Below are 27,645 nucleotides of genomic sequence, written 5' to 3'. Positions count from 1 at the left end.
CCCGGGGTGCAGGATGCGGAGATGCCGGGCCGTGAGGTTGCCGCGCCGTGGGGTGCGGGATGCCGAGGTGCGGGATGTCGGGGTGCCCCGGCTGGTCCCACCCCTGCGCGGCGCTCCCCGCCCCGCGGCCCCGCTCCCCCGCCCTCCCTGACGTGTGGCGCTGGCAGCCCGGCCGGTTCCGCATTCCCGACCCCTCCCCGCAGCCCAGGGGCCGCTATATAACCGGGGCTGATGCAACCCACCCCGCCGCCTGCCACAGCCTGCGGGAGGCGCGCACCGGGGCGGCGGGTGGTGGCGGGCCAAGGCGCCCCGGCGGCGGCCGGCACCGACATCGGCACCCGGCGGGGCCCGGGGGTCGGGGCAGCGGCGGAGGCGGCGGGGCTGAGCCTGCAGCCCGCGCCCGGCCCCTACGGCCGGGCCCCGCGGGCACCCCGGCAGCCCGGTCGCCCTGCACGGTGGGTGTGGGCGCGGGCGGGGGACGCGCCGGGCGGGCCGGGATTGCGGCAGGGGGCGGGCGGCGGCGCGGGGCTCCGCGGGGGTGGCGGATAGCGGCGACGGGGGCTGGGGTGGGGAGCGCCCGGAGGAGCATCCCGGCATCCCGCGGCAGCGGGCAGGGTGCCGCTCTCCGGGCGGTCGGGCGCATCGCAGAGATGCGGGGAGACCCTGCACGGGGGGCGGGTACAGCCGCATGGGCGGCTCAGAGCAGGGCTGCTACCCCCGCACCCGGCGACGCGCGGGGGCTGGGGCTGCCTCTGGGGGTGCCTGGCTCTGGGCTGCTGCCGCACTGAGGAGCTGCGGGGCGGCGGGGGGCCCCCGCTTTCGGGCGCTCGCTGCCTCCGCTTCACCTGCCGGCCGGGTGCGCAGGTGAGGGGCGCGGGCTCCCTGCGGCTGCCGGCCCGTGCCGGGCAGGCTGGTTGTCGCCAGCCCTGTCTCCAGCCCGGGAGGCCCGGGGAAGGAAAGGGGCCCTGGAGGTGCCCCCACCGCGCGGTCCCAAGTCCGCTTTAGCAGTCAGGCATGGAGTTGAATGGAAGTTGCATTCTTTTGCACGCTCTGCTCCAGGAGGCACTTTTTTTTTTTTTTCCATGGAAGGGAAATAGGTTTGAGAGCAAATTGGGGGAAAGGGAGAAATACCAGGGGAGTAAGAGCCACATTATGTTTCCATTTTCCTTTAATGAAGGCCCTGTGGAGGTGTATTTGAAAACACAGGGTCTCCTATGCCTTCAAGGAGGGTGAGAACACTGTGCTGGCTGGTTCCAGGGCCATATGCAGCGTATGGTGGCCAATGAAACAGGGCCTGGCTCGTTCTCTTGCTTGTCTTGGCAGCCTGCTCCATGGCTTGCATTACCAGCCCTGGAACACAACCACTGCCAAACTGTGTGTGTGTGTGTGTGTGTGTGTTTGGACTCCGAGAGCTCAGCAGAAGCAAATGCTTCTGCAGCTCAGACCAGCATTTTTTAGCTCGTTTGGAGAAAACTTGCATAAAAAACTCTGTCTGGAGGCTCTTGACAGAGTCTGCCCTGGAAATCTGTTGGTAAAAGCTTGTGTGAGGGCATGTGGTAATGCCAGTCTTTGGAGTTTGGATTCTTAGTATGAGTCCTAGTGATTTAAAAATGCAAAAACCTGCCCATCTAGGGGATAAGTGTGTGGGTGCAGGAGCTGCCATCCATCCCATTCCTAGGTCATCCAGCGATTGGTTGCCCCTGGTCTCTGGAGTCTGGGGGATCTGCTGAGTTTGTGTGCAGGTTATTGCCTCTGCTTCCTTGTTGAGACACCTATGGATGCTTTTCCTGCATCTTCACGGTTGAGTATTTCCCTCCTTACAGGATGCAAAGGTCTCTGTGCTACATTCCTTGCCAAGGAAGAGTAAATACTCCCTCACACCTCTTGCCTCCTCCTGCTTGTGTCCAACTGCTCAAGCAGCATTGAGCATCTGCTCTGTGGTCTCCTTCTCTGTGCTAGTGTTTGCTACTTCAGCTGCATTGCCTGGGCCAGGTACTTGGCAGCATGCAATGTCTTGAGTGTGAAGCTGTAAGAGGCCCTTTTCACTGCAGTGGCTGTTTGTAATGGGCCTGGCCCCAAGAGCAAGGGAGGCAGAGCCATGGTGAGGCATGGACCCCTTGCCAGCATGCGTGTCTCCTGCAGTGCCAGTGCAGCAAGGAGGGGGCACTGCAAATCTGATGCCATCTGTCTTTGGCTGCATTTCTCTGCTTGGACTGTCCAGAGTATCCATCCAAACATTGCAGGCTATTTTAACATGCAAACAGGGAGCTGAAGGCACATAGGCCTCTCAGCTGAGCAGTGCTGTTGCAAGCTAGCCAGAGCTGGTCTTTATAAGGATTAGAGGTCTTTGTGGATGACCCTGGTATTCAGGGCATAATTTTGAGGAGTTTGTAGGGGGGGTGGGGGCTCTCATCTCTGAGGCCATCCTTGGCCCCTGAGGGCAGAGCTTTGTACTGGAGCAGGATTGCCTTCTTGAAGAAGATTCTAGCCCGGACCACATGTGGTTATGGAAGGTCCTGGGTAATTTCAACAAGTCAGTTGTTAGGCTGCAGCTCAGACACTGAGGTTTTCTCAGACTAGGATATTCCTTCCTTCTCAAATCCCTTTGAGCTGCTCCAGGTACAAATAGGATAGCTTTTACCTTCCTGCTCTGTACTGCCGTCCAGTGGGTGGTGCAGCCTCAAATACTTAATTGCAATCTTAATAATACTGTGATAATTAATGGCATTTTTTTACAGTTATTGCAATTAGCTATTGCAATAGGGGAGCCTTGCTGTGGTAGGTGCTGTACAAACCCCTGCTGTCACAGGTTGCTTGCAAGTTAATCGCTGCATTGCAGTGGTGGTAGCAGTTAAACTAGACCTTTTTGCTGCCTTGTGCAGGTATGGAGGAAAATGCTCAGGGAGGAAGGACTGTGAGCTGACTGCCTTGCTAATGGCAAATGGGGATTATTTCTAAAGCTGAGGATTGGAGAACCACTATCCTCCCTCCTCATAAAAGGGATAAGAAGTCAAAGCATTAGGCAGGTGTGGAGGCCTAGTGGTGGGACTCATTTGGATAAGGGGCTGCAAAATGGCATTTCTGCCAAGGAGATGCTGTCTGCTCTGGGCTGTCCCGTGTGCACAGTGTAGGAAGCTTTGAGCTTTGCTGGTGGAGAAGAGGAGGGAGGGCAGCAGGGCTCTCCGCATTCCTGTTTTTAGAAAGCTTTTCATAGCCTTCTGTCTGTGAATGACTCGGATGTTCCTTCTGCCAGCTAGATGTGCAGGACTGAGCCAGAATGTTCCCACTTGTGAAATAGGTTTAGATTCCATCTCCTGAGGAACAGTTCTTCATAGCTCCTTCCTCTGTTCAGCATTGTGGCCCCCTACTCACTCTGTGTACAGGCGGTGGGAGGTTACACGTATGGGTGTTCACAAACCCTGCAACTCTTCTCCCACCACATGGGGTTGCCTGTGGGAGGAAAGGAACAGCAAGAATGGCAGCTCGGAGCGTCTGTGGGAAGGGCACAGATGCATCTTTGGACCTGCAAACCTAGGACCTGGTTGTAGGAGCTGTCTCTCCCTCCTGGAATGGAAATGGAGTGTGGAGGTACTATGGTGAGTAGTGAAGTACTACAGTGTCCTGCATTCTGAGGTGGCATGCTCCACCTCAGTGCACTTGGTAGGCCATGCTGTGACCATGCCTCTAACTGGTCTTTAAACAATGGGGAATTTCTGTGATGCCATAAAACACTAAGTAATGTTAGGTGCTTGGTAAGGAGAGAGCATGCACGTTTTTTATCCCAGTGTGTGTCACTGCAGCTTTTCCATATGCTACAGGTGGTGGGTTCCTTGGCATTAACAGGTTCAGCAACTGAATGAATGAATACACAGTGGCTGTTGTTAAAGTCCATATTTACCAGAGCTACTGTATGGGTATCTGAAAAGACTGGTTACCCCCAAAGGGCTTGTCTGCTGCTGTGTTCTGATGTTTGGCAAATAACTTTGACACTGATCACTACAGTGCTTGGCACTGGCACTGCAAGCTACTGCTTTTAACAGTGTGGAGCAGAAGCAGCTAGACAGAAGATATGACTTGCTGTAAGGTGCTACTCAAAACCAAATACATCTAGAGCAGATAGCAGTTGTGTGGCAATGGGAGAGTATCATGTTTTAGACAGCAGAAAAAAATCTCTAATTTCATGGCAAGGTACTTGTGGCACTGGGAATATGGGGTAGTGTCTTTCTGCCTTCATCATGCTTAATGTGGTGCTCACTGGGGCCTGAACCTTGGAGTGGAAGTGGAAGAAGGTCTGTAGGCTTCAGACCATCAGCACTCTGCAGCCTTCTCAGACAGAAGAGTCCAGATGGAAAAAAACAAGTGGCTCAAAGCTTCAGGGAAGGACATAATAGCCAACTGCCCTGTCTTTGTTTAGGAAGTTACATTCTTGGGGCATGAGAAGTTGGGTATGTCAGGAAAGGGTTTTCATATAAATCATCCTTCTGCTCACAGAAGCAACTAGATGGTCAATGTATGACATACAGAGGTAACTTGATAGCCAGGAGCTAAAAAAAAAGTTTAAAAATGGCATAGTTGAATCTAAGAACTATAAGCTGGTAGTGCTGCTTCTGATCTCCAAAGCAGAATTATTATTCCCTGTTGGCCAGGAGCAGATGAAAGGCCAGTTGCTGTGACTCGGGTGCTCCAAGACAGTACATACAAATGGCAATATTGTGTTAGGTGCTAACACACTGATAAAGACATCAAAGATTGCTTGCATGGTGGTTTACAGACTTCAGCAGTGCTCTGATGTGTCGCAGCTGACAAGCAATGGCAGGCACCCAGGCTGAGCCTGGTGAGAGAATACCAGGCAAGCATGGCCTTTATTCTGCAGGCAGCATGGAGAAGGGCTGGGAGGACACAGTATGCCTTCGTGTGGTGCTTAACATGGGCAAAAGAGAAACATGCTGGTAGGTACAGAGTGTCAGAATCTGCTGGCTGGCTATATTAGATGCTAGACTGGCTCTCTGAGCATCAGAAGCATATTTGGATCAACCATTACAGATGTCAGCACACGTAAAATAGCTTATGTTGTAAGAAACTGTGATTGTATTATAGACAGGAAAATTGAAAATAAGGCTGCAAATAGCCCTCACTCTCACCAAGGAAGCTGACACCAGAGATAAGGCAGTAATGGCAATTTAAATTGAAGTGTGACTGTCAGAGCCTGCTTTGGGATGTCATGGTCGTCTCTGCAGGATGATGCTCTTGATGCAACAGCAGCAGCTGCATTTGGTTTATAAAGAAACAAACAGTGCCTCTGGATAAGTGAGGATGCATAGGATGGTGAATACAAACTGAGGCAGTGTATGTGCAGGGAATTGAATGTATGATTTCAACACAGGTAGGCATTCCTGTGCCAGTTTTAGTCTGTGGGTAAGAATAGCAGTGAAGAGGTGGCAGGGGGGGGTGTGAATACAGGCTAGCAGCTGGAGTACAAACCCCCAGGGATACCGGGTTATATGAATTATGCCTACGCACGTTAGATTTATGCTGTAACTGCTGTGCAAACAGCAGCTTCTTAAAAAAAACAAACCCAAAACCAAACAAAGAGTCCCCTGAAAAAGCAGCAGCCAAATCAGTATGGGAAGAGAAAAAAACTCAACCCATTAAAAAAAAGCCCAAGAACATGAAGATTAGAACTGCAGGAGAAAGAATAGAAGGGTATGTGGGGACAGTGCCACGGAGGAAGCTGAGCAACTGTATGGGACAGAAACAACTTAGTAAAGCTTCTTTCCCCTGGATTGTGGGTTCCAGAAGATAACAGACTCTGGCAATAGGAGAAAAATTAAGAGTAATGGGTGCTGTCTTTAAGAAATATTAAATCAACCAGTGTCACAGACTGCTGACCCTAAGGACATAACTGGGGAACAAAGCACAGAAACAGTTGAAACTGGTGAGAAAGATGCAGGAAAACCAAGGTGAGCAAAGAAAGCTGTACTGTTGTCAGCTTTTTGGGGATGAGACTGCTGATAAAGTAACTGAGTTGACTGAAGCCACAGGAAGAATAGTGCCAAAGCAAGGATGCAAAAGTTAATGCAATAGTTAGGAGGGTTTACAGACATTTTGGCAAGAGGTCAAGTCTTATGTTAGAGTATTTTAACCAGAATAAGGGAGTGTAGAAGCAAAGCTTAGGAAATACAAACTGAATTTTGACCCATGAAATCACATGTTGACCTGATTTTTGCTGCAAAGATAGTTGTTGAAGAGAGCATTGAATGGCATAAGCTACTCATCATTGAACTGAAGTTGTAAGAAAGCCTTCTCTGTCTCCTCATTCACTCTGGAGCATCTTGATATCATGGCAAAAAAAGGATGAATAGCATTGGTGTAGAAGGCAGAGTTATGGTGAATGTAAACTCAAGAAGCTGGTGTCATGCTGATCCAATAGTCATATGCAAGACTGCACATTCTCTTTTCTCACTGTGATGCTGTTGGCTTCGTTGTGTGAAAAAGCATCACTGATACAATGCATACAAAAGAATTGTGTGGTTCAAATGTAGGACACCAGAAAACTAGGTTTTACTGAGGACACGACATTTCCAAGCTCATGTAAGGAGATGTTGAAAGACCACCTGGCATTGAGGGAAAAAGGCTGTGTTATTAATCAGTTTTGAAAAGAAAAAAGTCTAATAAGAATCCCAACTAAAGCACTGTGTTAGAAAGTGAAGGAATACAGAGGTGAGTTGGTTCACGTGCCTTAGAAATAGCAAATGCTGCAAGGGAATATCCAGAAAGGAATTAAGAATTGGCAAGGCACCAGCTGTATTCACCCCATCCAGCAAGATGTGGCTGTTGAAAAGGTGCAACTTAAAGGTTAAACTCAGATCCTGAACTTTAAATTTCTGCCCTACCATGTGAACATGGTACAAATATGCTGGAGCTATAGGTAGGCACGTCCATGTCTGCCAGGGCAACGGCCTTGGGAAGAAGACCAAAGTATTAAAAAGAATTCCATGCTCTGGCTTTTTTTACATGATCAAAGTACAACTTCTTACTTCTGGCACTCACCAGAAAAGAATGGGAAAATATGTGGGACTTGGGATGAAAAGAAAGTTGTCCTTACATTAGGAAGAAGCAAAGGAGTGGAAGAGACTTGGAGTTTGTTCAAGTTTAAGTCCCTCCATCAGCAGGAGTGACAGTGCCTGGGGCTGAGGGCCCTCAAGAACTGGGGAGATGATCTGTCACTGCACCCCTGCTCTGCAGAGAGGGATGGCACCTCTCCTCATTCCTTTTTATTTCCATGGTTATAGCCCTGCTGGGAATGGTGTTATGTTCCTCTCCAAGGTCTAACTCAGCTTGACTCTTGGCAGTTCTCAATGTGCTCCTGAGCTTTCTGACCCCTAAGCAAGATCCCACTTGTAGAAGACACTTTTCCCCCTTTCCACCTAGGTCTCAGCTCATCTTAATGTCCAGGTTTATGGTTTTCCAGAAGGCTTCTGGCACTTTGGTTTTATCAGCTTAAGATTTAGCTTACACTGATGCAGGTGTGATGTGGGCTTTGGCAGTGCAGTCCCTGGATCCAGGATAAATTTTTAGAGCACATTGGATACTTCACTCTGACCTGTGTTGTGTGCTACACTGGTATGGAGGCTATTTCAAGGCATATTAAGCTACCAGATCAGAGACACAGATGGAAAAGATGTGCCAAAGAAAAGTGTTTTCTCAAATCTTTATCCACTTCTCCCCAGGGACCTGCCCCCGCCTCAGGAGTGCATGGGGGAGGGTGCTGAGTGGTCAGGTTGTCCCACAGTCTGAAGAATGGATTTCTCACTGCTCCTTATTTCATAAATTGCAGTGACCCTACATTCAGTCTGCCTGAGGACCTGGACTGTCTAGTGTGGGTACTGTCAGCTGCATGTCATGATGAAAGACAATTAAGCACAACTTTGCCAGCCAGGCAAGGGAGGGGATTGTTTTGCTTTGCTCCACACTGGTGTGGCCTCACCTTGAATACTGTGAGCAGTTTTGGGCACCACAATTAAAAAAAGACATTAAGCCATTAAAGACCATCCAAAGGAGGGCCACATAAATGGTGAAGGGCCTGGAGGGGAAAACTGCATGAGGAGTGGCTGAGGTCACTTGGTTTGTTCATCCTAGAGAAGAGGAGACTGAGGGGAGACCTCACTGCAGTCTACAACTACCTCAGGAGAGGCAGGTACCGATCTCTTTGCTCTTGTGACCAATGACAGGACTCAAGGAAATGGCATGAAGCTGAGTCAGGGGAGGTTTAGGTTGGATATCTGTGGGATTGCTGGTGAGGGGTGTGCAGCAGCTGGCCCAGGCTGTGCTACTGTTGGCAGGTGTCTTCCCCAGTGCCACAGCATGTCACCTTGGTGGCAGCATCAGGGAAATGGCCAGCTCTGCAGTGTGTACAGCTATCCCAAAATGGTAGACTGAATTTAACTCCACACAGCTCTGTCTTATGGCAGAGGGTCCTGGGAAGAACCTCTAGAATTGCTGCCCCTTTGCTGTGCCACCTCATTGACCCAGTGTTTTTCTGCTGGAGAGGGACAAGCTCTGAGAAAGGTGGTAGGGATTTAGCCACACTCCCTAAATAACTTGTGTCTTCCTGTCTGGAGTGCAGCCTAAGGGTGTGATGGTGCTTATTTCTGGAGGGGTGAAGCATCTTAGCCATGTGTAGGCCTGAAAGGAAGGGGGAGGGAGGTAGTGTGCAGCTTCAGAGCCTGGCTGCACTGGGCATCTCTGGACACCATACAAGATGTTGGTGCAGATTCTGGTACAAGATGTCAGTACAAGATTCCACTGCAGGTGTGGAATTACAGTTGTTTAGTTTAGAGATCGCTGTGGAAGAATGAACGCTTTGCATCAGTTTAGGTCCTTGCAATCTCAAGGAGTTGACCTGTAGTCTTTTCTGAGGTCAAGTATCGTTACCAAGTATTTTCTCTTTATTTTCTGTCACCAAATGGGCAGGAGTCCATTTCATCAGGTAGTAGCACTTCTCTTGAAAAGTTACTTGTCTGTCTTTCCTGTCTTCTCCTTTTCAGGCTTTAATGACCTTATGCAGATCACCTCCCCCCAGCTTCCTCTCCCCACAGCAGTGCTCCCAGCACTGCTCAGCACCGGCTTTCTCTTCCCTTTCTGGTCTCCTAAAGGATGACTGGAGCAGAGGGCTTGATTCCTGCTTGCCACCTCTTTATGTTTTCTCTCTTGCTGCATTTGCTTTCCCTGATCTGTCTCAAGTCTTCTTGGTCACAGCTGAGCAAACCCTGCCAGGGGACATCCCATGCTGACACCTGCACCTCTTTATTGGCAGATTAGACTGTATGACAGCTCACAGCTCACTGCAGCTTGCAGGCACTCTCTGCTGCAAATCATTCTATCTGTCACAGCAATACAGCTTGCACAGCACTTGTGCTGGAAGCTTGTGGAGCTCTGCCCTTGACTAGCCTGTATGCTTGTTTTTCCTTCCCTTCTGCTGCTTATCGCTGGTTCCTTCACATTAACAAATGTATTAAATAATCTCTTGGGTAAAGAGATGTGCCGCTGCCAAGAAATCCTTGACTTCTCTGTTTGTTGTAATTAACCCTGTTCAGCCTTCTCCCACTGACTCCACCTGAGCAGGGTGGCTGGACCAGGCAATCTGCAGAGGTCCCTCCCAGCCTCAACTGTTCTGTGACTGTCTGATCCAGCAGTTCTATCTCCCGTGCAGCTTTACTCAAGTTTTCAGCCTGGTACTGACATAGATTTGTCACCCTGGAATGGCAAGTGCTGAGCAGCTGTGGCAGCTGGCTTGGCTGTGTGCGTGTGGGTCGGTACAGCCGTACTGCCTGGGCCAAAAGTCTGGTATTGCCTGTTGCCTGGTGTCAGCAGATGAGGGTGGATGCTTTGGAAAGAGCAGGGCAAGTGTATGTTATCTGTCATTTAATGCTCCTCCTTGCTCTGACACTTGGTGCTATGAGAGCCTCCATGAGTCCCCAGCTGTTTGTTGAATCCTGCATTGTGACTGGCTCTTGTGGTTGCAGGAAGCTGCACACTGAGATTTTGGGTCCACTCCTTTAGCCTATTTCTTTCTCTTGACATTGCCGGTCCTTATCCCTGCTGTGTTGGTGCCTCCTGCACAGGGGCAGAATGGGGTGGATGCCTGGAGGCTCCTACAGTGTACTGGGATTTCTCTGGCTGGGCAGAGCAAGGCGAGCAGTGCATGCACACTGGGACATGTGGTTGAGTTGAAGAAGAGGGGCAAATGGCTGCTGTGTGGACAGAAGTTGACTCTGCATGTTGTAAATAGGTACATTACAGGTAATTGTGAGTGTCCCAGGCCAGTTACACAGCAGGGATGTACTTGCATTGCAGCCAACAACCATCTGCTCCCATGGCTTTTGCACTGATGTAACAGCTCCAGCTCTATGGAATTCCAGTTTTAGGTTTAATTTTATTATCTCTTTGCTGCTTGTTCTTCATATTTACTGATAACTCCCTTTCTCCTCCCTATAAATGACTTGCTGACGTTTGCCCTGATCCTATTCTCACTTTTTTTCCTTTCCTGATAGAAGATGACTTTTGAACCTTGCACCATTTCCCTTCCCCTCCAGCCTTTGTTTCCTCATGTCTGTGCTGGGAGATGTTTGTACAGTGGCAGGTTTTGTTCTTGCAGTTTTATCTGTGGTCTTTGTGTGCTGTGTCCTAGCCCTGACCATTTGTTTTGAGCATGCCCAGAACAAATCCAGCCTAGGGCATATTATGGTCCTCTTTGTGCCACTTTCTTCTTCTATGAATAATCCACACATTAATTAATCAAAACTCAGTTAGGAGCAAACCTTGATCTGCTGTACTCCAGAGAAAGGTGTCCACTGGATCACATCACTGTCATTGCAGCCAGCTCCTGTTCTTCTGGTGCTTTGCCTCTCAGGTCTCCTCCCTTCCTGATCTACACCTCTGTAGCCTATTCTTCCTAGCAGGATTCATATATTTTGGTTTCTATCATACAGATTCTACTTATTCTCTGCCTTTGTCCTTCCTGGGGGAGAATGTCTGCCTTCCTTGATTCGAACCCCTGTAGGTGATGGGACTGTAGCATGAGTTTGGCTTGTGCTGTGTCATGAGGCCCTATAGCTGGGTTGTAATGGGATGTCTGTCTCCCCCTGCAGCCTACGAAGCGGTGTCCCCTGCTATGATGCCAGGGCAGATCCCCGACCCGTCGCTGACGGCTGGTGCGCTGCCTGGGCTTGGCCCCTTGACAGGTCTGCCTGGCACGGCCCTGACCGCCGAGGAGCTGAAGTGCGCCGACATCCGCAACATCGGGGCCATGATCTCGCCACTCCACTTCCTGGAGGTGAAGCTTGGGAAGAGACCTCAGCCTGTCAAAAGTGAGGTGAGTATTGGGGACTGCTGGCTGCAGGCGGCCCTGTAGGGCTGTTGTCTGCACTTGCCTGGGTTTTCCTCCTGCCCATGCTTGGCTGTCGTACGAGGGTGGCCAGCAGTGTGTTTTATAAGCTCCCTGTTTGGTGTTGTGCATGCACGTTGGCAGCCGCTCCACTAGCAGCCTCTTCCCCCTGCCTGACTTTCTGTCCCTGGCTGGCAGTGGTAGCCTCAGTGTCCCAGACCTGACTGGTCCATTGCAGCCTTTGGCAGCCAGCTGAGCTCAAGCCCTGCCTATGGAGTGGAGTCTGATGCAGCCAACATGTCCCTAGGTTGGGGCACACACCCTGAGTAGAAGTCACACAGCCTGTCACCCGTGTCAACAAACCCTTGATGCTTCTGGCATTGGTGGTGTCTCTCCAGCAGGGATGAGGTGTGTGGACAAGTGGTGTGGAGCAGTGACTCAGCCTGTGCTGGGAGCTGCCCCTGCCCCATTGCTTGGGGTGTGCCCTGGCTTCACCTCGAGTTTCCTGGGATGGGGAAGCTGGGTAGTTTCTACTTGGTACCACAGGCTGCCATGTCAGGAGCAGGCTGAAGGGACTAGGGAGATGCTTGGACAGTGTTTCCCTTGTATGGCTGTCCCATGTGTTGGTTGTCCAGTCTTTGACTGGCTGTACTGGTGGTGAGTGTTTACACCTCCTACTGCCTGCAGATGGAGCTGGGAACCCACCATTTCAGAGGTCCCACGTTGGTGAGGGTAGTGGCTGCTGTTAGAAGGTCCAATAAACAGCCTTCTGAACAGAGCATTTGCTCCTGCGTGAGGTTACCTTGGATGCCTTATGAGGATGGAGTGATGTGTGTTCTCTGGAAGCATGAGCAAGGAGGTACTAGATGATGTGAAAAGCTGCCTGTGATGAGCTGTGAGCTGAAGGGGGTAAAATAGCAGTTCCAGAGAGCAACCTGCTCTCCAAATGGTGCTGGCACTTGATTTAGCCCAATTCTTTTGGCAGAAGCTCAGCAGCAGCCAGGTCCAGAGCATCCCTCTTCTTTCCCCCCAGCCGCTTGAGGTGGACTCCTGCAGGTAGAACTGGTATGATGTAGTCCATTTGATCACCTTGCACAGGAGCTCTGTGCCCAAGAGAGTGTCCAGTCAGCTTGTGCAGCCTGGAGGTCACCTGGGAAGGACTGGGCAGCTCTGCAATGGCAGGAGCTGAGGCTAGGATAGTGTGGGAGGCCATCGTAAGGCCCTGGGGGATGCTAATTGCTTTGGTCCCTCTATGGGCAAAGCAGTCACGGATTTGCAGCTGAAGCCAAATTCTTTTCCAAGCTCTTGGGCTGGGTATTATGCAGCAAATGGGCTGCAGTGCCTGCCTTGCTTCATGGGTTGGGGAGGAAAGAGGGTGACTCTGTGGCTATGCTGTCTTCCCGGGCACAGCTCCTTTCCTGGGGCATCTCGAACACCTCTGAGCTGGCCCTGCAACAGCTGCTTTTGCTTTTTGTGGGCATGGGTATGTGATGTCACTGGCATCTGTATAACAGGGACTGGGCAGTTCTGCCCCACAGCAGGTACTGGAATTGCTGAGTGTCCTCTGAGCCAGCTGTTGAGGCACCATGTGCAGGAAAGATAAGATAAAACCCACTGGCAGCCCCTGCACAGCTACCTTCCATGCAGCTGGTTCCTCCCCTGCATGGCCTGTGAAGCTGAGGAGTTGAAGACAGCAAATGGAGCTGCCCTTGGCAAGGCTTTGCAGCAAAGGCCTGAGGGAGCTGAAGCAGTAGCTGCTTATCCCATGAGTAGCCAAGAAGCTGCCCACGCATGGTTTTGCAATGCAGCCTGCAGCTGCTTTCCTCTTGCAGGGAGCTGGAGCCCAGGAATGCTGGGTGCCAGCGTGCCACTCTGTGTGGCTGCTTCATGAGCCTGGGAAAGGCAGCTCTCTCTGCTCTGCTGGGGGCACCAGCATCTCCTGGCATTGGGGTGTTTGTGCCTGGGGGCACACACAAAACCCACCCAGTGGGTGTTGGGTGCTGGATTCTCTTCAGGTTGATGGACAGCCCCACTGGGCAAGCTGTTCTCCTCTTGGACAGGTGTGGACAGGTGCTGCTGGGCTCCTCCACCACTGAATCCCACCTGGGGTGCTTCCTCTGGGACTGAGCCCTGCCCCTCAGGCAGATGATCACCTCATTCTCTGAGGCTGCTGACTGAAACAATTCAGGAGGCATCCCCAGACCTTCTACGCACAGGGATCCCCTGGAGATCAGCTGCTGAGACATGCTATTGGGTGATACATCATCACTGTCCCTTGTGCCTCTGAATAACATCCTAACCCTCAGCACCAGAGCCATGTCACCTTTTTGAACTGAAATCAAGCAGAAGCAGATGGGGAAAACCTGCTTTCTTGAAGAAGAGAACTTCTCTACCCTGAGAATTTGTGGATTCCCCATACCTGGAAGTGTTCAAGACCAGTCTGGATGGGGCTTTCAGCAACTGCTCTACTGGAAGGTGTACCTGCCTGTGGCACAGGGGTTGGAACTAGGTGATCTAGGTCTCTTCCAACCCAAACGTTTCTATATTTCTATGAAACTACAAGAGCTGTGATCAAAAAGCAGAGCCAAGAATTCAAGCTGCTTCTATCTGTGCTGAGCCACCTTCCTGGAGCATCTGTACTCCACCTAAAGGACACAGACCTCTGCTGGGCCCTCAGTGAGGTGGAGGCAGGGTCAGAAACAGGTCACTTATTCTGTAATTCTGGTTGAATGGACCAACATGGCATGGAAATGTCAGGTAGTTCCCAGGGCTGGTGCAGTTGCTGGTTGCTCTTCCAGTTCCTGTTACACCCAAGATGTACTTTTGAAGCCAAGTTTGGGGGTGTTTTTTGAGCTTTGGAGCTGTGAGCACGTTACCTCTCTGCACCCTCCTAGTAATCCTTGAACTAAAATGCCAAGAAGCTGTCTTAGGAGTGGATGGGTGGTTGCTAAATGTGCAGAGTGGAATTGCATCTACCCTGATGTCCACCTCCTCTTAATTTCTGTCAGGAAGCTTTGTAAGAGCTGGCAGCAGAATGTAGAGTTAGAGCCCTCCAGATTACTTCTGCTAACCTGTCACATCTAAGTTGTGTGGATGCAGTGTGAGCTGTCCATTTCTGACTGGATGTGGGGGTATCAGTGCAGTTCTGATCCTAGTTCTCCCAAGTGTGGTACATTGGTGCCCCATGATACTGCCTTGGCAAAGGAATGGTGGCAGCCTGGCTTTATGGAAGTCTGTGCATAGCTTGTGCTGGCTTTGCTTAATATTTTATCCCCAGCTAAAATAGCAGCTTTGGTGTAATGCTTGGAAAATAAGGTAGAGAAGATGCAAAACCATTAGTGTTATAAAGCTCAGACACTGCCTTCTACAGCATGCTATGTGCTGTGTACTGGACATGCAGCTTGCTTAAGCTACCCCTTCACCCTACCTTTGCTGAGTCCATGTTCTGTCCAGTCCTTATGCATCACATTGGGATGTTTTGGTTAGTGGGTTTTGGACTTGGTGACTGTTAGCAGTGTGCATGGTTTAGTGTGGATGATGGCACCTGCAGCCTTCATTCCCATCGGGCACTACTGGTGCGCCTGCATGTGGGGTGATCTTGTGGCCATCAGGTATCAGTCAATAGGAATGAGGCAGTTCAGTCTGACACCTCAAATTTCAGAGACCCAGGCAAAATGTGGATGAATGCACTGGGCACCTTTTCTTCTCTATCCATATTACAAAGTATAACCTGATTTCACAGGGCTTTCCAACCCTCAGATTTTTCTTGAAGGAGCTAGTTTGGGTTCTTGGATGTAGGCATGCCATAGGCCATTAATACAGGCTTTGTAGCATATGTCCATAAATACTTTGATTATGGGTTTCTAACCCATAGGGCCTATTGGCCTGGCCTGTGTGGTCTGAGTCAAAGAGCACAGAGAACTGAGTCATGGCGAACAGTGCAGGTACTGCTGTGTCCTGCTTCCTTACAGGGGATGCAGGACCTGTCCCCATCTTACTGTGGTGGCCCTGTGACTCAGTGCTGAAGCTGCAGCAGACAGGTATTGGAATGGGGTGGGCCCAGCTGGGGTATCTTCTGTGTTTTTCTGACTCTTGTCCTTGGCTGTGTGTGATGCTTTCAATGTCTGTGCTCACAGAGCTGAGCCTGTAGATGTCTGTGTGACAAACTGCCAATGTTTCTGGGAGGGGGCTCAATTCTCCATCTCTGCCCTCTCTCAGGGAGGGAGCAGCCCTGTGAAGGCTTGTCTGTCCCCTACCAGCCATGTCCTCAGCTGGGGGTACAGGTCTCTCTCTCTGTGTTTCCACAAAGTGGAGTTAGAGGCTGTAGCAGCAGCACACCTGGTTCCAGTGAGGATTAAGTCATGTTGCTGGTGGCCCATAACTGGGTGACTGCCACATTGCCCTGCCACATGCTCACCCCTACCTCCTGCCCCGACCCACACCTGCTGGCTCTGATCTGGGTTTCTTTGTCTCGTTGTAGCTGGATGAGGAAGAAGAGAGGAGGAAAAGGCGCCGGGAGAAAAACAAAGTAGCAGCAGCACGATGTCGTAACAAGAAGAAGGAGAGGACAGAGTTCCTGCAGCGGGTGGGTGCCCAATCTGTCCCAGGGCACAGCAGGGACTTCCCTAGAATGGTACTCCAGTTGCAGGCAACATTGCCTCCTGAACTGCCCCTCTGTGTCCCCTTGCTCCAGTGCCCATATCTGGGAAAATACAGCCCCCCCTTTTCATGAGGCTGTGAAGGTGGTGGCCATGTACATGCCCAGGCAGAGCTTACCCATCGTACCAGGGCTGGAGAGGGCTGGAGGAGGGCTCTGGGCTTGCGGTGAGAGAGGAATGATAATGGCTCTGCCTCAGTGCTGGAGCAGGAGCACCCCTATGAGTGTGGCACAGGACAGGGGCTGCCAGTGTGCTGGCCCCTTGACCTAAGTCCTAAAGATTTTCCCACTCAGAGGCCTGATGCTCACTCACCTGTGACCCCAAGGCCGAGAAACTGTCACAGCCGTTTTTCTGCAAACAGTGGAGAGACATGGGCAGATGACACAGCATGAGACAGAGAGTCATTTCACAAGGGCAGCTCCTTACAGATGGTGCAGGTGAAAACGTAAACATGGGTTTGTTCCCAAGCACCTTACCAGACCACAGAAAGCAGCCAGGCAGAGGTTTTGCTGGGGTACAGCAGACACCTGCCCCAGGTGGTGGCTGTTATTTCCCTGTGATGGCACTAAGTAGCACAAGGCAGCAGGGCTGGGGATGAACAGTCTGGAGGGATGTGGTGTCTTGTCAGGTCTTCAGTCTGCTCCCCTGCTGCAGGGGCTGAGGGACGGCACTGGGCAGAGGTGGCCTGTTGGCCAAATTGTTTCTTGTATCTTGTCCTGCTAGATAAAGTCACATGAGGTTGTGTTCCTGTCCTGCTAGGAGTCTGAGCGTCTAGAGCTCATGAATGCTGAGCTGAAGGCCCAGATAGAAGAGCTGAAACAGGAGAGGCAGCAGCTCATCCTGATGCTGAACCGGCACCGTCCCACCTGCATCGTGCGGACAGACAGCATCAAGACGCCCGAGAGCGAAGCCAACCCACTGCTGGAGCAGCTAGAGAAGAAGTGAAGGTGGCACTGGGCCAGGAGGAGGAGACAGTCGTGCAGGGTCTTCCAGGGTCTCTAATGTATGTACTGTATGAAGAATTGTGCACCCAGGCCTGGTGCAGCCTGGACCCAGTGGGCTTCCTTGGGAACTGTGGACCAAACATGGGAACAGAGAAGATCAGGAACCTGCCAACCATGTACTCTGAGGCTGAACCTGGGAGCAGGGCTGGTGGTGCCAGTGAGGGCAGCCTCCCTGTGATACCTCATCACAGCCCTTCAGCCTGCTCTCAGCTCTGGGACCCACGATGGCACAGCATGTCCTGCAAGGACTACACAGCCCGTGGGTAGTGGGGGTGCAAGCTGAGGAGCGGCAGCTATGCAGTGCCCACCAGCACCCTGCCCAGAGGCTGCTGCCGCTCCTGGCGCACGCTCCGGAGGGAAACCCAAACCCAAGACCCACAAACACTTGATGCAGCCCCATCTGGTGGGCAGGCCTGTCGGGGCTCGGTGGCGCAGGCGCCCCCCACAAGCACACTCAGTATAATGTTTACAGCCCAGCTGTCCGTGCCGGCCGTGCTTTTGAATGCACATTTTTACACTTTTTTAAAGTATTTTTTACAAATTTTTTATACAGTGATCTCTATATGGATTTATATAATCACTAGATGTGATCCCATAGAAATGTACGTTATAATGGTCTGTTTGTTACAAACACATACGCCACAGTTATCTCCATTGTGTTACTTGTCTGGTAGCATCCAGCTCCTTTCCTGGCATGCTGGGAAGGGGGTCCAAGCTGCTCTCTGCAGTGGTGTTGCTACCCTCTCCATCCATGTATGTCCTTCATAATATTCAGTTCTGTATCTCTCAGTAAATGTTACCTTTGCGTATGCTGTCCTCCTGTAGCTCTGTTTGGGTCAGCACTGTGGCAGCATCTGCCAGGGCTGAACAGGCCAGGTGCGTTCCTGGCTGAGTGGGACAGTGGAGCAGATCCCAGAGCTGATTTTGGTGGTTGTGTTAGCAGCTGTGGGCTGGGAGAAGTCACCCTAGAAAAGCTGGGAACCTTGGAGGCAGCTCTGACTATTGTCAAGCAAGAAGTAGCTCAATGCTGCACAAAAGAGGATAGGCAGGCATGGCTTGCCAGTTGGAAAGGCAGAGGGAGACCATCTCATCCTTAACTGGTCCTTCTTGTTTCAGTCCCAAATACAGCAATTTGAGCTCATTTCAGCTATGAGAAAAAAGACAGGGGAGCTATCATGATGTCCTTGTGCTGGTGATCCTTTTGTGTGCCTTTGTGCTTCCTTCTGCCCAGGCTGTGGAGTTCGTGGCTCAGATCTGACCTATTCCTCAGCTGCTGTCAGGAGCCAATCTTCATTCTTTGAAAAATGTGATACCTCTGCCTTTCATCCAACTGCTGAGAGGATGCAGAGCACGTGCTGGGCCTCCTTATCTCATCTCATCTCATCTCTTTCTTTCCCTCTGCAAAGTGTACATGGTAATAAATTTCCTCTTTGGTGGTCAGTGGGAGCTCCCTGTGGATACCAGATGATCCAGGCATCTTGTCTACAGACATCTTGTGCTTTTTTCTCACCTGGAGAGCCTGTGTGCTCATCTCCATTCAGGAGGCCTCTCGCTCACCTGCTACACGCCTTCCAGCAGCACTGGCAGTGCTGTGGATGCAGGCGATGGCCTTTCTCTGGTGAATAGCCACATTGCAGTAAACATTTCTGTTAGGAAAACAGCTGGCTTGGAAGACAAATAAAAGGTGCCCTTTGAAACCATATGTGCTAGAAGCAGCTAGCAAAGGCAGCAGCAGAAGAGTGATGTATCTACATCAGTTTAATGCTCAGCTATTCCAGCCAAGGCTTGGGCAGGAGCTGAATCCTAGCAGTGCCCAGGGGCTGGAATGAGACTATCTTCAATGTCCTTCCTAACTCAAACCATTCCCTGATTCTATCTGCTGTATTCCAGTCAGTACCAAGGCATTTGACACACAAACTTTAGGGCATTTTTTTTCAGGTGACTTGGTTGGGCTGTGACACAATGAAGTTAAAGCAGAGGATTTGGGCCTGTTCCCCTTTAAGCCACAGCCTCTGAGTGTTGAATGGAAAACGTTCAATCTCTGTGCAGCGAGCTATACTGCAAAGCCCTCCTGGTTTCTGTAGGAGACAGGCTCTTTGATGTTCTTGACTCTGGTACCATCTGTCCTCTTAAAGCCCAGCCCCCACCTTCTCAGAATTAAAAATTTGCAATGAAACAAGTGCTCCACTGGACAGACTTGTAAATTACAGTGACATCTCCTGGGCATGGGCAGGAGCAGAGGGCAGATGCCAGGCACAGCCTGTGTTACCGCATGCTGGAACATGCTCCTAAACCTAAAAACCAGTGGTTGTACCTGTGGCAGTGTCCTCGCACTTGGGTCCACTTCATGCACGGACTGGTAATGTGGATTTGCTTGGAAAAGTCAATCAACAGGTCTCAAAGGCCAGGAAGCCACCTCCTGGCCATCCCACACCACTCCATCCTGGGTTAGGTGCACTGTAGACCACTGCTGGACCAGAGCTGAAGGGAACTCGTACTTCTGGGACAGGGCTCGGTGCCGGTAGTGCCGGAGCCGATAGCCTAGCAGTTGTGGGGCAGCTGCCAGCCCCATGTCTCCAGTCCAGCCAGATGTTGGGCTGCATCCCTCATCCTGGTGGGCGCACAGAGATGCACACATGGATCCCTCCCGTGGATGGCTGTAGCTGGTTGTAGAGCCGCGTTTGCAGGCCCTGGGCGCAGGAGCCCTGAGGACGGCAGTCGCTGCTGGCACACAGCTCTAGTCCGGCTCACTGGCTGCTCCAGCCTGAGGTTCTCCCGTGCTCACCCAAACCCGCACACGAGGTGTCTGGAGCCGGGCGCAGGAGCCCGTCGGCGGGCGGGATGCGGCAGTGCGCGGGCACCGGGCTGCGGAGGCCGGTTCCTCTCGCTCTGCCCCCCGTGCCGGCCGCTCTCGCCGCCTCGCTCCTCACACCGCCCGCAGCCGCCGCCGCCCCGGCCCCGCCGCTCCCCGGGCGCGGGCAGGGCCGCCGTGCGCTCGGCGGGGCGGGAAGCGGCGGCGGGGCCGGGGCCGCCGGCAGGAGGCGCCGCGGGAGCGGCGGGGCCGGGCCGGGCTGTGCGGCCGGACGGGGCCGGCACCGCTCCCGCTCGGTCACGGCCCGGAGCGCCGGCTTGGGAGCACTGACCGAGCACTGACCGCCCCCGGCCCGGCGGGCGGCTCTCAGAGCGGGTCCGAGCGGGCAGGGGTGTGGAGCACCTCTCCTATGAGGAAAGGCAGGGAGAGCTGGGGCTGTTCAGTCGGGAGAAGAAGAGGCTCTGGGGGCACCTCAGAGCACCTTTCCAGTACCTAAAGGTCTATGAGTAAGCTGGAGAGGGACATTTTACCAGGGATTGTGGTGATAGGACAAGGAGCAAGAGTTTTAAACTGAAAAAGGATTTGGATTGTATATAAGAACTTTTTAAAATGAGGAGGGTGAGGCACTAGAACAGGTTGTCCAGGGAAGTGATGAATGCCCCATCCCTGGAAGTCTTCATGGCCGGGTTGGACAGGGCTCTGAGCAACCTGGTCTAGTGGAAGGAGTCCCAGGTGCTTGAAACTAGATGACCTTTAACGAGCTCATTCAATTCAAACCTTTCTGTCATTCTATGGTTCATGGTGCCATCCTATGGTGTCAGATAGTTCTTGTTAAACATGTGAGCCCACTTGGCAACACTGGTGCTTCTCAGCCATTTCACCTGCAGGCCTCTCTGCTTCTGAGATACCTGAGGTGGCTCAACAACCAGGACCACCAGCAGGAATTTCCAGGGTGCCAGCAACCTCCTCCAGGACATGCCCATCTTCTGTTTTGTGAGATCCACATTCAGGTCATAACTCTCGTGCTCCTTCTCACACTCCCTAGGTGAGGCCAGAGCTCTCTCCAGAGTAATGTGATCCCATATTTTTCGTGAATGCCAGGCAGGTGAGCCGTGTTACTTTTCCATTGTTCTGATGCTTGCAACAGCTCTCTGGTGTCCTTCACAGACTACCCCAGTTCCCTCTGCAAAGCCACCCTTTCGTCTTCACTCCTGAAGTGTCTCAAATCACCAGGCACTGAGGCAGTGCGGGGGTAGTGGGTTGGGAGTCCAGCTACAGTAGTTTGGTGTGAGTGCTCCACACTGCATTCCTGACCCTCTTCTTCTTGCTGGACCCCTGAAAAGTGTCAGGGCCCATGGACAGCAAGAACTTGGTTTCTCCAGAAGCGTTTTGCCAGCTCCTCACCCCTCTCTCCTGCAATCAGCTCATCCTGAAGAGGTTGAGCAGGCCATCATTCTCCCAAAGCTTCATTGTGGCCCTCTTCCTTTCCTCCTCATCCTCTCCCAACCCACTGCCCCCATCCCCTTGTGAGCAAGGTATGTGTGCAGTCCTTGGGATGGGGGCACCCAGCCCCTCCCTCCCCTGGCTTGCAGCTGGTCATGGGCAGAAGATGCTTGGAGGTCATTATTTTGCAGCTTTCACAATATTGTTCTCACTTTGTCTATGGAAAATTGCCTCCTCTGCCCTTCTTGTCAGGGGCTGAGGGCGACTCCATAACACTGCGGTAAGTGGTATTAACTAACCTTTGCTAGTGACCTGTCTCTCTTGTTTCATTTTGAGCCAAGGGCAACAGGTTCATTTGTCTTTGTCCTTATTGGTTCTTCTACTCAACTTGCTGGAAAACAAGCCCCAAAAATCCCCAGCCTTGATATTTACCAAGAGTCACGGAAACTGCTTTGATTACCATGGGTGCCAGACTCTGCTGAGCAGTACTGGCACCATCATGGCCCATGGCTGGGCACAGGACTGGAGCCAGGGAAAACTATGCTGCCAGGATGCTCACAGAGAAATGAGAAAAACCAGCTGCTGCTTCTCTGAGCCTGGAAGCATCACCTGGCTCCCAGTGGCTTTGCACACTTTTTGCTTATTTGTGATCACTGGTTGCTGGCAAGTGAAGCATGGGGGCAGGAGGGTGGGAGGTGGGCACAAGCCAAGGGAATGGATCCATGTGCATCCCATGCTCGCATGGAGGCATCCTGCTCCTGCTGGGCTTGGGAAACTGCTCTGTGGGCAGAGCAGGGTAGGTCACTTGTCCCTGGTTAGGGGCATGAGTCTCCCCATACCATGTGGCTGGTGGGGTGACCAGGATAATTTCCCAGGGGGGGTGATGGAGGCAGGCAGGACAGCTGCTGTCAGAGGTGTAGTCAGCCCCATGGGCAGGGAGCTTGCTGTCAGCACCTCTGCCACCAACACTTTCCATATGAGGAAAAGATCCTTCCCTACAGCTAGGAGGTCTTGCTGGTCAGGGCCACCAGGAAGGGCTGGCACCCATGACATCATGTCTGGAGTTTGCCTTTTCTCTGCATCTGAATCCCCAGGAGCAGAAGCCTGGGAGCACCTGTCAGCTTGGGCAGACTCCTCCACTGCAACTGAGCTGTAATTCCAGGCACAGCCAGTGCCTGTGATGCTTCCCCAAGCCTCAGTGCCTGTGACAGCCTCAGTGGCTCTGCCCGCACAGGGCTGGGTCTCCTGCCCAGCACAGGCACATTTCAGCTCCTCACCACACACGTGGGGAGAAGGTGGTGAAGGAGATGGAGCTGAGGCTGGCAGGGAGACACCAAGCAGCTCACAAAGGCCAGAACCAGGCTTTGCAGCCCATGCATCACCTGGGGCTGAGTTTGGGCTGAAGATGCAGTGTGTGATTGTGGGGTGAGAGAGCTTAACGACCCTGAGCCTTTATCTGTCAGGGTGAGCAAGAAGTTATTCCCAATTAGCTAAAGTGATGGGCTAATTTGGTGGTGAAGGCAGGAGATGGATCACTGTGGGTAAGACTGACAGCTCTGCATCGCTGTCTAGTTCAAGGGACTCTGCTAGACAAAAAGGCCCTGTGTTAGCAAGGTGATGCACTTTTCCAGCCCTGGCTCCTAGGAGATACCATCATGAAGCTACTTCCAGAAGCCCACATGGGTTTCAGCAAAAGCAGAGTTTGGGTCTGTTTGACAATGAGGTTTCACTGCAGCCTGTCACGTCTCAGATGAGGCTTCAGGAACAGGATCGTTTGCCAGTAACCACCACCTTGTGCTGATGTTATCTAGTTTCTGCAGAATGAACTTGCTGAGTTGTCATCTGTGACACCGTCAGGGGAAGTCCTGACTCCTGACACTGCAGTTCCTGCCTCTGCTTTGCCATGGCCCCAATTCCAGCAGCATCATCTGGGCTGGTTGGATTTGCTGGACACCTGCTTGTGCTGAAATGTCATGAGGTTGTCAGAAAGACCTGGGCAGCAAGGCTGTGCTGTAGGTCTGCAGGCTCCCAAATCCAGTGGAGCCACTAGCAGGCTAACATGTAGTTTCTGGTTGAGGATAAAATGGCTACTGACAGCTCATCTCAGGGTGATGCTGAACACTTGGTGACTAGACAAGCAGCAAGAGGGGGTTTGCACTAGAGCTAACGTGTGGGTATCGGCAGGTGCCTCTCAGTACGTGGGCTACTGACTTCTGTGACAGAGGCAAACTCTGTGGGTGCCAGGCAGAGGCACTGCTTCATTATGCAGGTGTTTGCCAAGTGAGGCATCCCTTTTCTTCTGTGCAGACTTTCCCTGGAGGCAGTGACCTGATTCACTCTCTAGCTCCAGCCAGCAGATAATGGATGAGTGGCTAAGGTAGTCATGTGCTGGTGCATGCTGGCACTGCTCTATGGCTGGGCAGCATGATGGCACCCCATGCAGCCAGTGTAACAGGCTGGCAAAGCTAAACTCACTGGTCCAAACTAACTACCTCAGCTGCAGGTGCAAGGCGTTCTCTGTGTCTGTAAAGTGGATGCAGGCACTGTTCTGCTGTCTGTTAAATACCTGCAGGTCGCTGGATTACGTGCACAAGTTTAGGAGCAAAGCAAGCTGCCAGTGTACCCTGTGTGACATGGAGCCTCATTCAGGCAGGGCTTTGGAGCAGCACATTTCCTCACCTGATAGCAACTGTCTGCTGTGGCTGCAGGGTCCTGCGCTGCTCGGCAGCTGAGTTTGCATGCTGGGGTAGCAGCACCTCAGCATTTCTCCCAGCCATGCTCTGGAGTGTCCCTAAGTGCCAGCTGGCACCGGGGAAGTTTAGATGAGAGTGCCAAAGGGTTCAAGGCTGTGCTCCAAATTCAAGATAGAGCTAGTTGGTGGGTCCCTCTCACTGTGCAGCAGTGGGGAAAGGCTACATGAGGAATGGGATGAAGAAGAGCACATCTATCCTTTATAACTGTAATGCCATAGTAGATGGGAGGAAGCTTCCCTGGGCTGCTGTGTTTGCTTCTGTCTTCCCTGCTGTGAAATCAGGAGACATCCAAAGATGGGTGCTGACCTAAATTAGGACTGCAGGAAAATTTCCCTATGTAGGGACTAAAAGTCCCACCAGTTCAGAGTGGAAACCAGTGAAATGCCACATGATAGAGATGTGCAGAGCAATCCCTGGCTTAGAGATAAGTCTGTTCCTCTGCTCACCCCCTCACAAGATGTTCAAAGAAATGGAAAGACAACTCATTTCACACTGGTAAACTGACACACTTCTCACAGAGCCAGAAAACTGGTTTGTGCAGGTGGACAAGATGCCCTGCTGGCCAACAGCTTCAGAGGGCTCACAAAGAATCAGATATTGATATGAAAAACAGGGATACCCAAAACTGAAGTTAAAAAGTTTGGCTTAAATAAGATGAAAGATGGGATGATTCTTGGACATCTACTTTGGGGTTTGGGTAAAGAATGGTGGCAAGGAGTTTCTTTTTTACCGTCCCTTCTTTGAAACCAATTTTGGCACTATTAGTGACACCAGGAGGACCAAGTCTTCAAGTCAGGGCCTTGCACCATCACTACTGGCATGTCTTAGGGTGTAGCACTTCTCCCTCATCCCACCTCCAAAGCACCATCAGGGATGAGGTGCCATGGGAGGCTGCAGGTCACCTGTGTCTGGGCACTGGTGTTGGCAGCCATGGACAAAGCTGTAGGAAAAGCAGCCATGTCCCAGGAGGCTGATTACAGATCGCCTCTCTCTTGCCAGGGTACCAAAATGCAAGGGTGGAAAGTACAGGATTGATGATCATCTGAAACTGCTCCCTTTCCCTCCCTCCATCTGCTGCTCCCAGCCCCTGGGGAAACCTGTGGGACTTCACAAGCCCTCTGAAATAGCCAGCACTAAGCAAGGCCTCCCTTGGTGTTTGGGCGTTGGACCATGGGCCTCCTTCCTTGTGTTTTTCTCAAAAAGGCATTGAAGAGCCCTGGCTGGGGGATGGACCAGGTGTGGGTCAGGGGCTCAGCCCTGCTGCTGCCTCCCCCAGCAGCCTGCTCTGGGACTCTGCGTTGTCTCCCAGAGAGCTGGCAGCAGGCGAGAGCTGTGTGTGCCAGGGTGCACTGTCCAGGCTGATGGGGCTTATACCCATTTGTGTGCTTTGATAACTCTGCCAGTATGGCTCTGCCATTCAGTGCTACTTGCACAGGCACTGCGTGTACCTTCTGCACAGCTCCCCAGTCCTCTCCTTCACAGCCACTCTGCCCCATGCTGCCCGTCCTCCCCCACGCTGCCTCCGACGTGCTGGGCTCTGGCACTGCTTATACAAGCACCACACACACCTGGGCACAAGCTCACTGCATGTGAGCCCGTCAGCACAGCTGCTTGTGCTGAACACCTCCTCCAACCATGCTGCACGAGCTGAAGGTTTGGGAAGCTCTTGTTCCCACCAAGTTGGGTGGAGAGAAGGGAAAACCAGTGCACACAGCCCCGTAATCCAAAAGTGAAGCAGATCCCATTGGGGTGGAAGTACAGTACTAGCATGAGTGTTGTTCACAGCCATCTCCTGCTGAGGTGGGTGTCTCAGAGTCTATCTGCAAGAACATGCCCTAAATAAGCTGTACTCCATCCTTGGGAGTCTTGAACGTGTTTTGTGGTGATGGGTGGTATTGAAGAACATTTTCCTCAGAATGGAGTCATGAAGCAGCAACGTAATACACTCAAGAGTCATGTATTAATTTAAGAGACAAGTGATGCATTCACCATCCACCCCCATGCCATGGATCATGGTTTCAACCAATGCCCAGTGAACATCAGATCCTCCATCAGGCATTGTTCATCCCCTGGGAGCACAACTTTTGCTGCTTGGTCGTTGCAGTTGGATTCACTGCAGCAGTAGCAGAGGCCCAAGGCTGAGTCCTGCTGCCACCATGGTCAGGCTGAACAGGCGCATGTGCCTCTCCTGCTCTTGTGTGGCCTGGAAATGCACACACTGGAAAGCACGAAGGAAGCTGGGGCCATGGCCCCTTGCCATCACCAGTAAGTCTACCCCGGGTGGATCAGCCCTTCTGGTTAAACGGGTCACTGCCCTTCCTCTTTGGGCCTTCCCCGTCATCACTGAACGAGACTACCTCCGAGATGAGTCAAACCGTCAGACAACATCTGCACCCTCCACACACCCTGTCCATGCGCTTGGATAGTTCAACTGGTGGGCTCAGCCCAGGCAGCGGAAACAAAGACACCCTGCTTGACTGGGGGGCGTCTGATAGCTGGACCTTTTCAGTGTCCCAAGCGTGGCTGGGTGATCTGGTCCATTTTTGACCGATCCCAGGAGGTAGACAAAGCCTGTGAAGATAGCAGTGAGAGAAAGTTTGGCCTTGAATGGATGTACTCTACCAGGGTTTGGGATCTGCTGACCTGGAGACTCTTGTGAGTGTACATCTGAGTACTTGCTCATGAGGTGCTAAGTCCTTGCCAGGAACAGATTAGAGGTTGATCAACTAAAGACACAACCAGTTCATCTGTACAGGACAGGGGAAGGAGAATGTGGTTAATCCCTTCAAAATACTCTAATAATCTGTGAACTCTCATAATCTGTGTCTTGAGACTGAAACTCCTGTATGCGCAGGACATCTGACCCTGCCAACCTCCTGTCAACCCTTCAGCTGGGAGCTCTAGCCAGGCTTGCTCTTCTTCTCCAGTGGAGTCAGATGGACCCCATCTACCTGGAGCTCGGTGTCCGTATCTGGAAAGCTAGCACATGTGGCGTTTTCTTTCTACAGTTTTCTTCTTTTAAAATATGGACACAAAAAATGCATTACTAATGACATTCAAAAAAAAAAACCCACAGGAAAGTGGCAAAGCCAAGTACCAAAGACCTAGAAATTGCCAGAAATGGGTTTGCCTGGGCAGCCTAGCTCAGCTGTCTTGTGCATATGATAATTTCCTGCAGTTTGCCCTGGATTGCCACCTCTTCAGCACCCAGGCTGGACCTTGGCTGGAGGGAGCAATAAGTTGGACAGCTAGGCTGCCTCCTTTCTTAGCAGGGCTGGGAAGCTCCTATCAAGTTGGTGAAGCAAGAGACTGCAGAAAGAAAGGACGTTCTCCTGGGTAGACCGCTGATGCCTCCCTGGAGAGCTGGGTCTGTGTCTACCCCTGCCTCGAAGTTACTCTGTGAGTCGGTGAGCCACATAAGCAAGAGCTTTCAAAGGAGCAGCTGCATCTTCCTCATTTCCCAGAGCTGCTTTACAGAAGTGCTAAAGGTTTGCAGATGCAGTCACAGACATCAGGATCTGGGGTTTGGCTAAATTAAGTGCTATATAGTGCCAAAATCACTGAAAAATTTAGATTCTAGTTGGTTCAA

At 51.9% G+C, this 27,645-nt stretch overlaps 2 protein-coding genes across 4 annotated transcripts in view; both read left to right on the top strand.

The window, feature by feature from the left end:
* Positions 1-357: 357 nt before the first annotated feature.
* JDP2 (Jun dimerization protein 2) lies at positions 358-17,857 on the top strand. Of its 2 annotated transcripts, XM_032111709.1 has the most exons (4): positions 358-455; positions 11,151-11,374; positions 15,867-15,971; positions 16,804-17,857. In XM_032111709.1, the coding sequence occupies exons 2-4, from the start codon at positions 11,174-11,176 to the stop codon at positions 16,987-16,989; spliced, it is 492 nt and encodes a 163-aa protein (XP_031967600.1). In that variant the 5' UTR covers positions 358-455; positions 11,151-11,173; the 3' UTR covers positions 16,990-17,857. The 2 variants fall into 2 exon arrangements, with proteins under 2 accessions (XP_031967600.1, XP_031967599.1); XM_032111708.1 differs by lacking the exon at positions 358-455 and having other exon boundaries at positions 8,137-11,374.
* The window catches only part of BATF (basic leucine zipper ATF-like transcription factor), a 31,813-nt gene continuing 15,455 nt past the window's right edge, over positions 11,288-27,645 (top strand). The window contains exon 1 of one of the 2 annotated variants that reach the window (XM_032111711.1): positions 11,288-11,374. The gene's annotated coding sequence lies outside the window, so the exon portion shown is untranslated. Of the gene's footprint in view, positions 11,375-20,542; positions 27,545-27,645 lie in introns of those variants that run through there. The other variant, XM_032111710.1, reaches the window with a different exon arrangement.

This window comes from Corvus moneduloides, chromosome 6, assembly GCF_009650955.1.
Source record: "Corvus moneduloides isolate bCorMon1 chromosome 6, bCorMon1.pri, whole genome shotgun sequence".
NCBI lineage: Eukaryota > Metazoa > Chordata > Aves > Passeriformes > Corvidae > Corvus > Corvus moneduloides.
This window is presented reverse-complemented; position numbering and strand designations above follow the sequence as displayed.

What these genes read in the sequence shown, in the direction of transcription:
- JDP2 (XM_032111708.1), top strand. Translation starts at nt 11,102, where the DNA reads ATGAGGCCCTATAGCTGGGTTGTAATGGGATGTCTGTCTCCCCCTGCA. An exon ending in CTCAGCCTGTCAAAAGTGAG is followed by an intron (nt 11,375 to 15,866) that starts GTGAGTATTGGG and finishes GTCTCGTTGTAG; the next exon opens with CTGGATGAGGAAGAAGAGAG. An exon ending in GGACAGAGTTCCTGCAGCGG is followed by an intron (nt 15,972 to 16,803) that starts GTGGGTGCCCAA and finishes CTGTCCTGCTAG; the next exon opens with GAGTCTGAGCGTCTAGAGCT.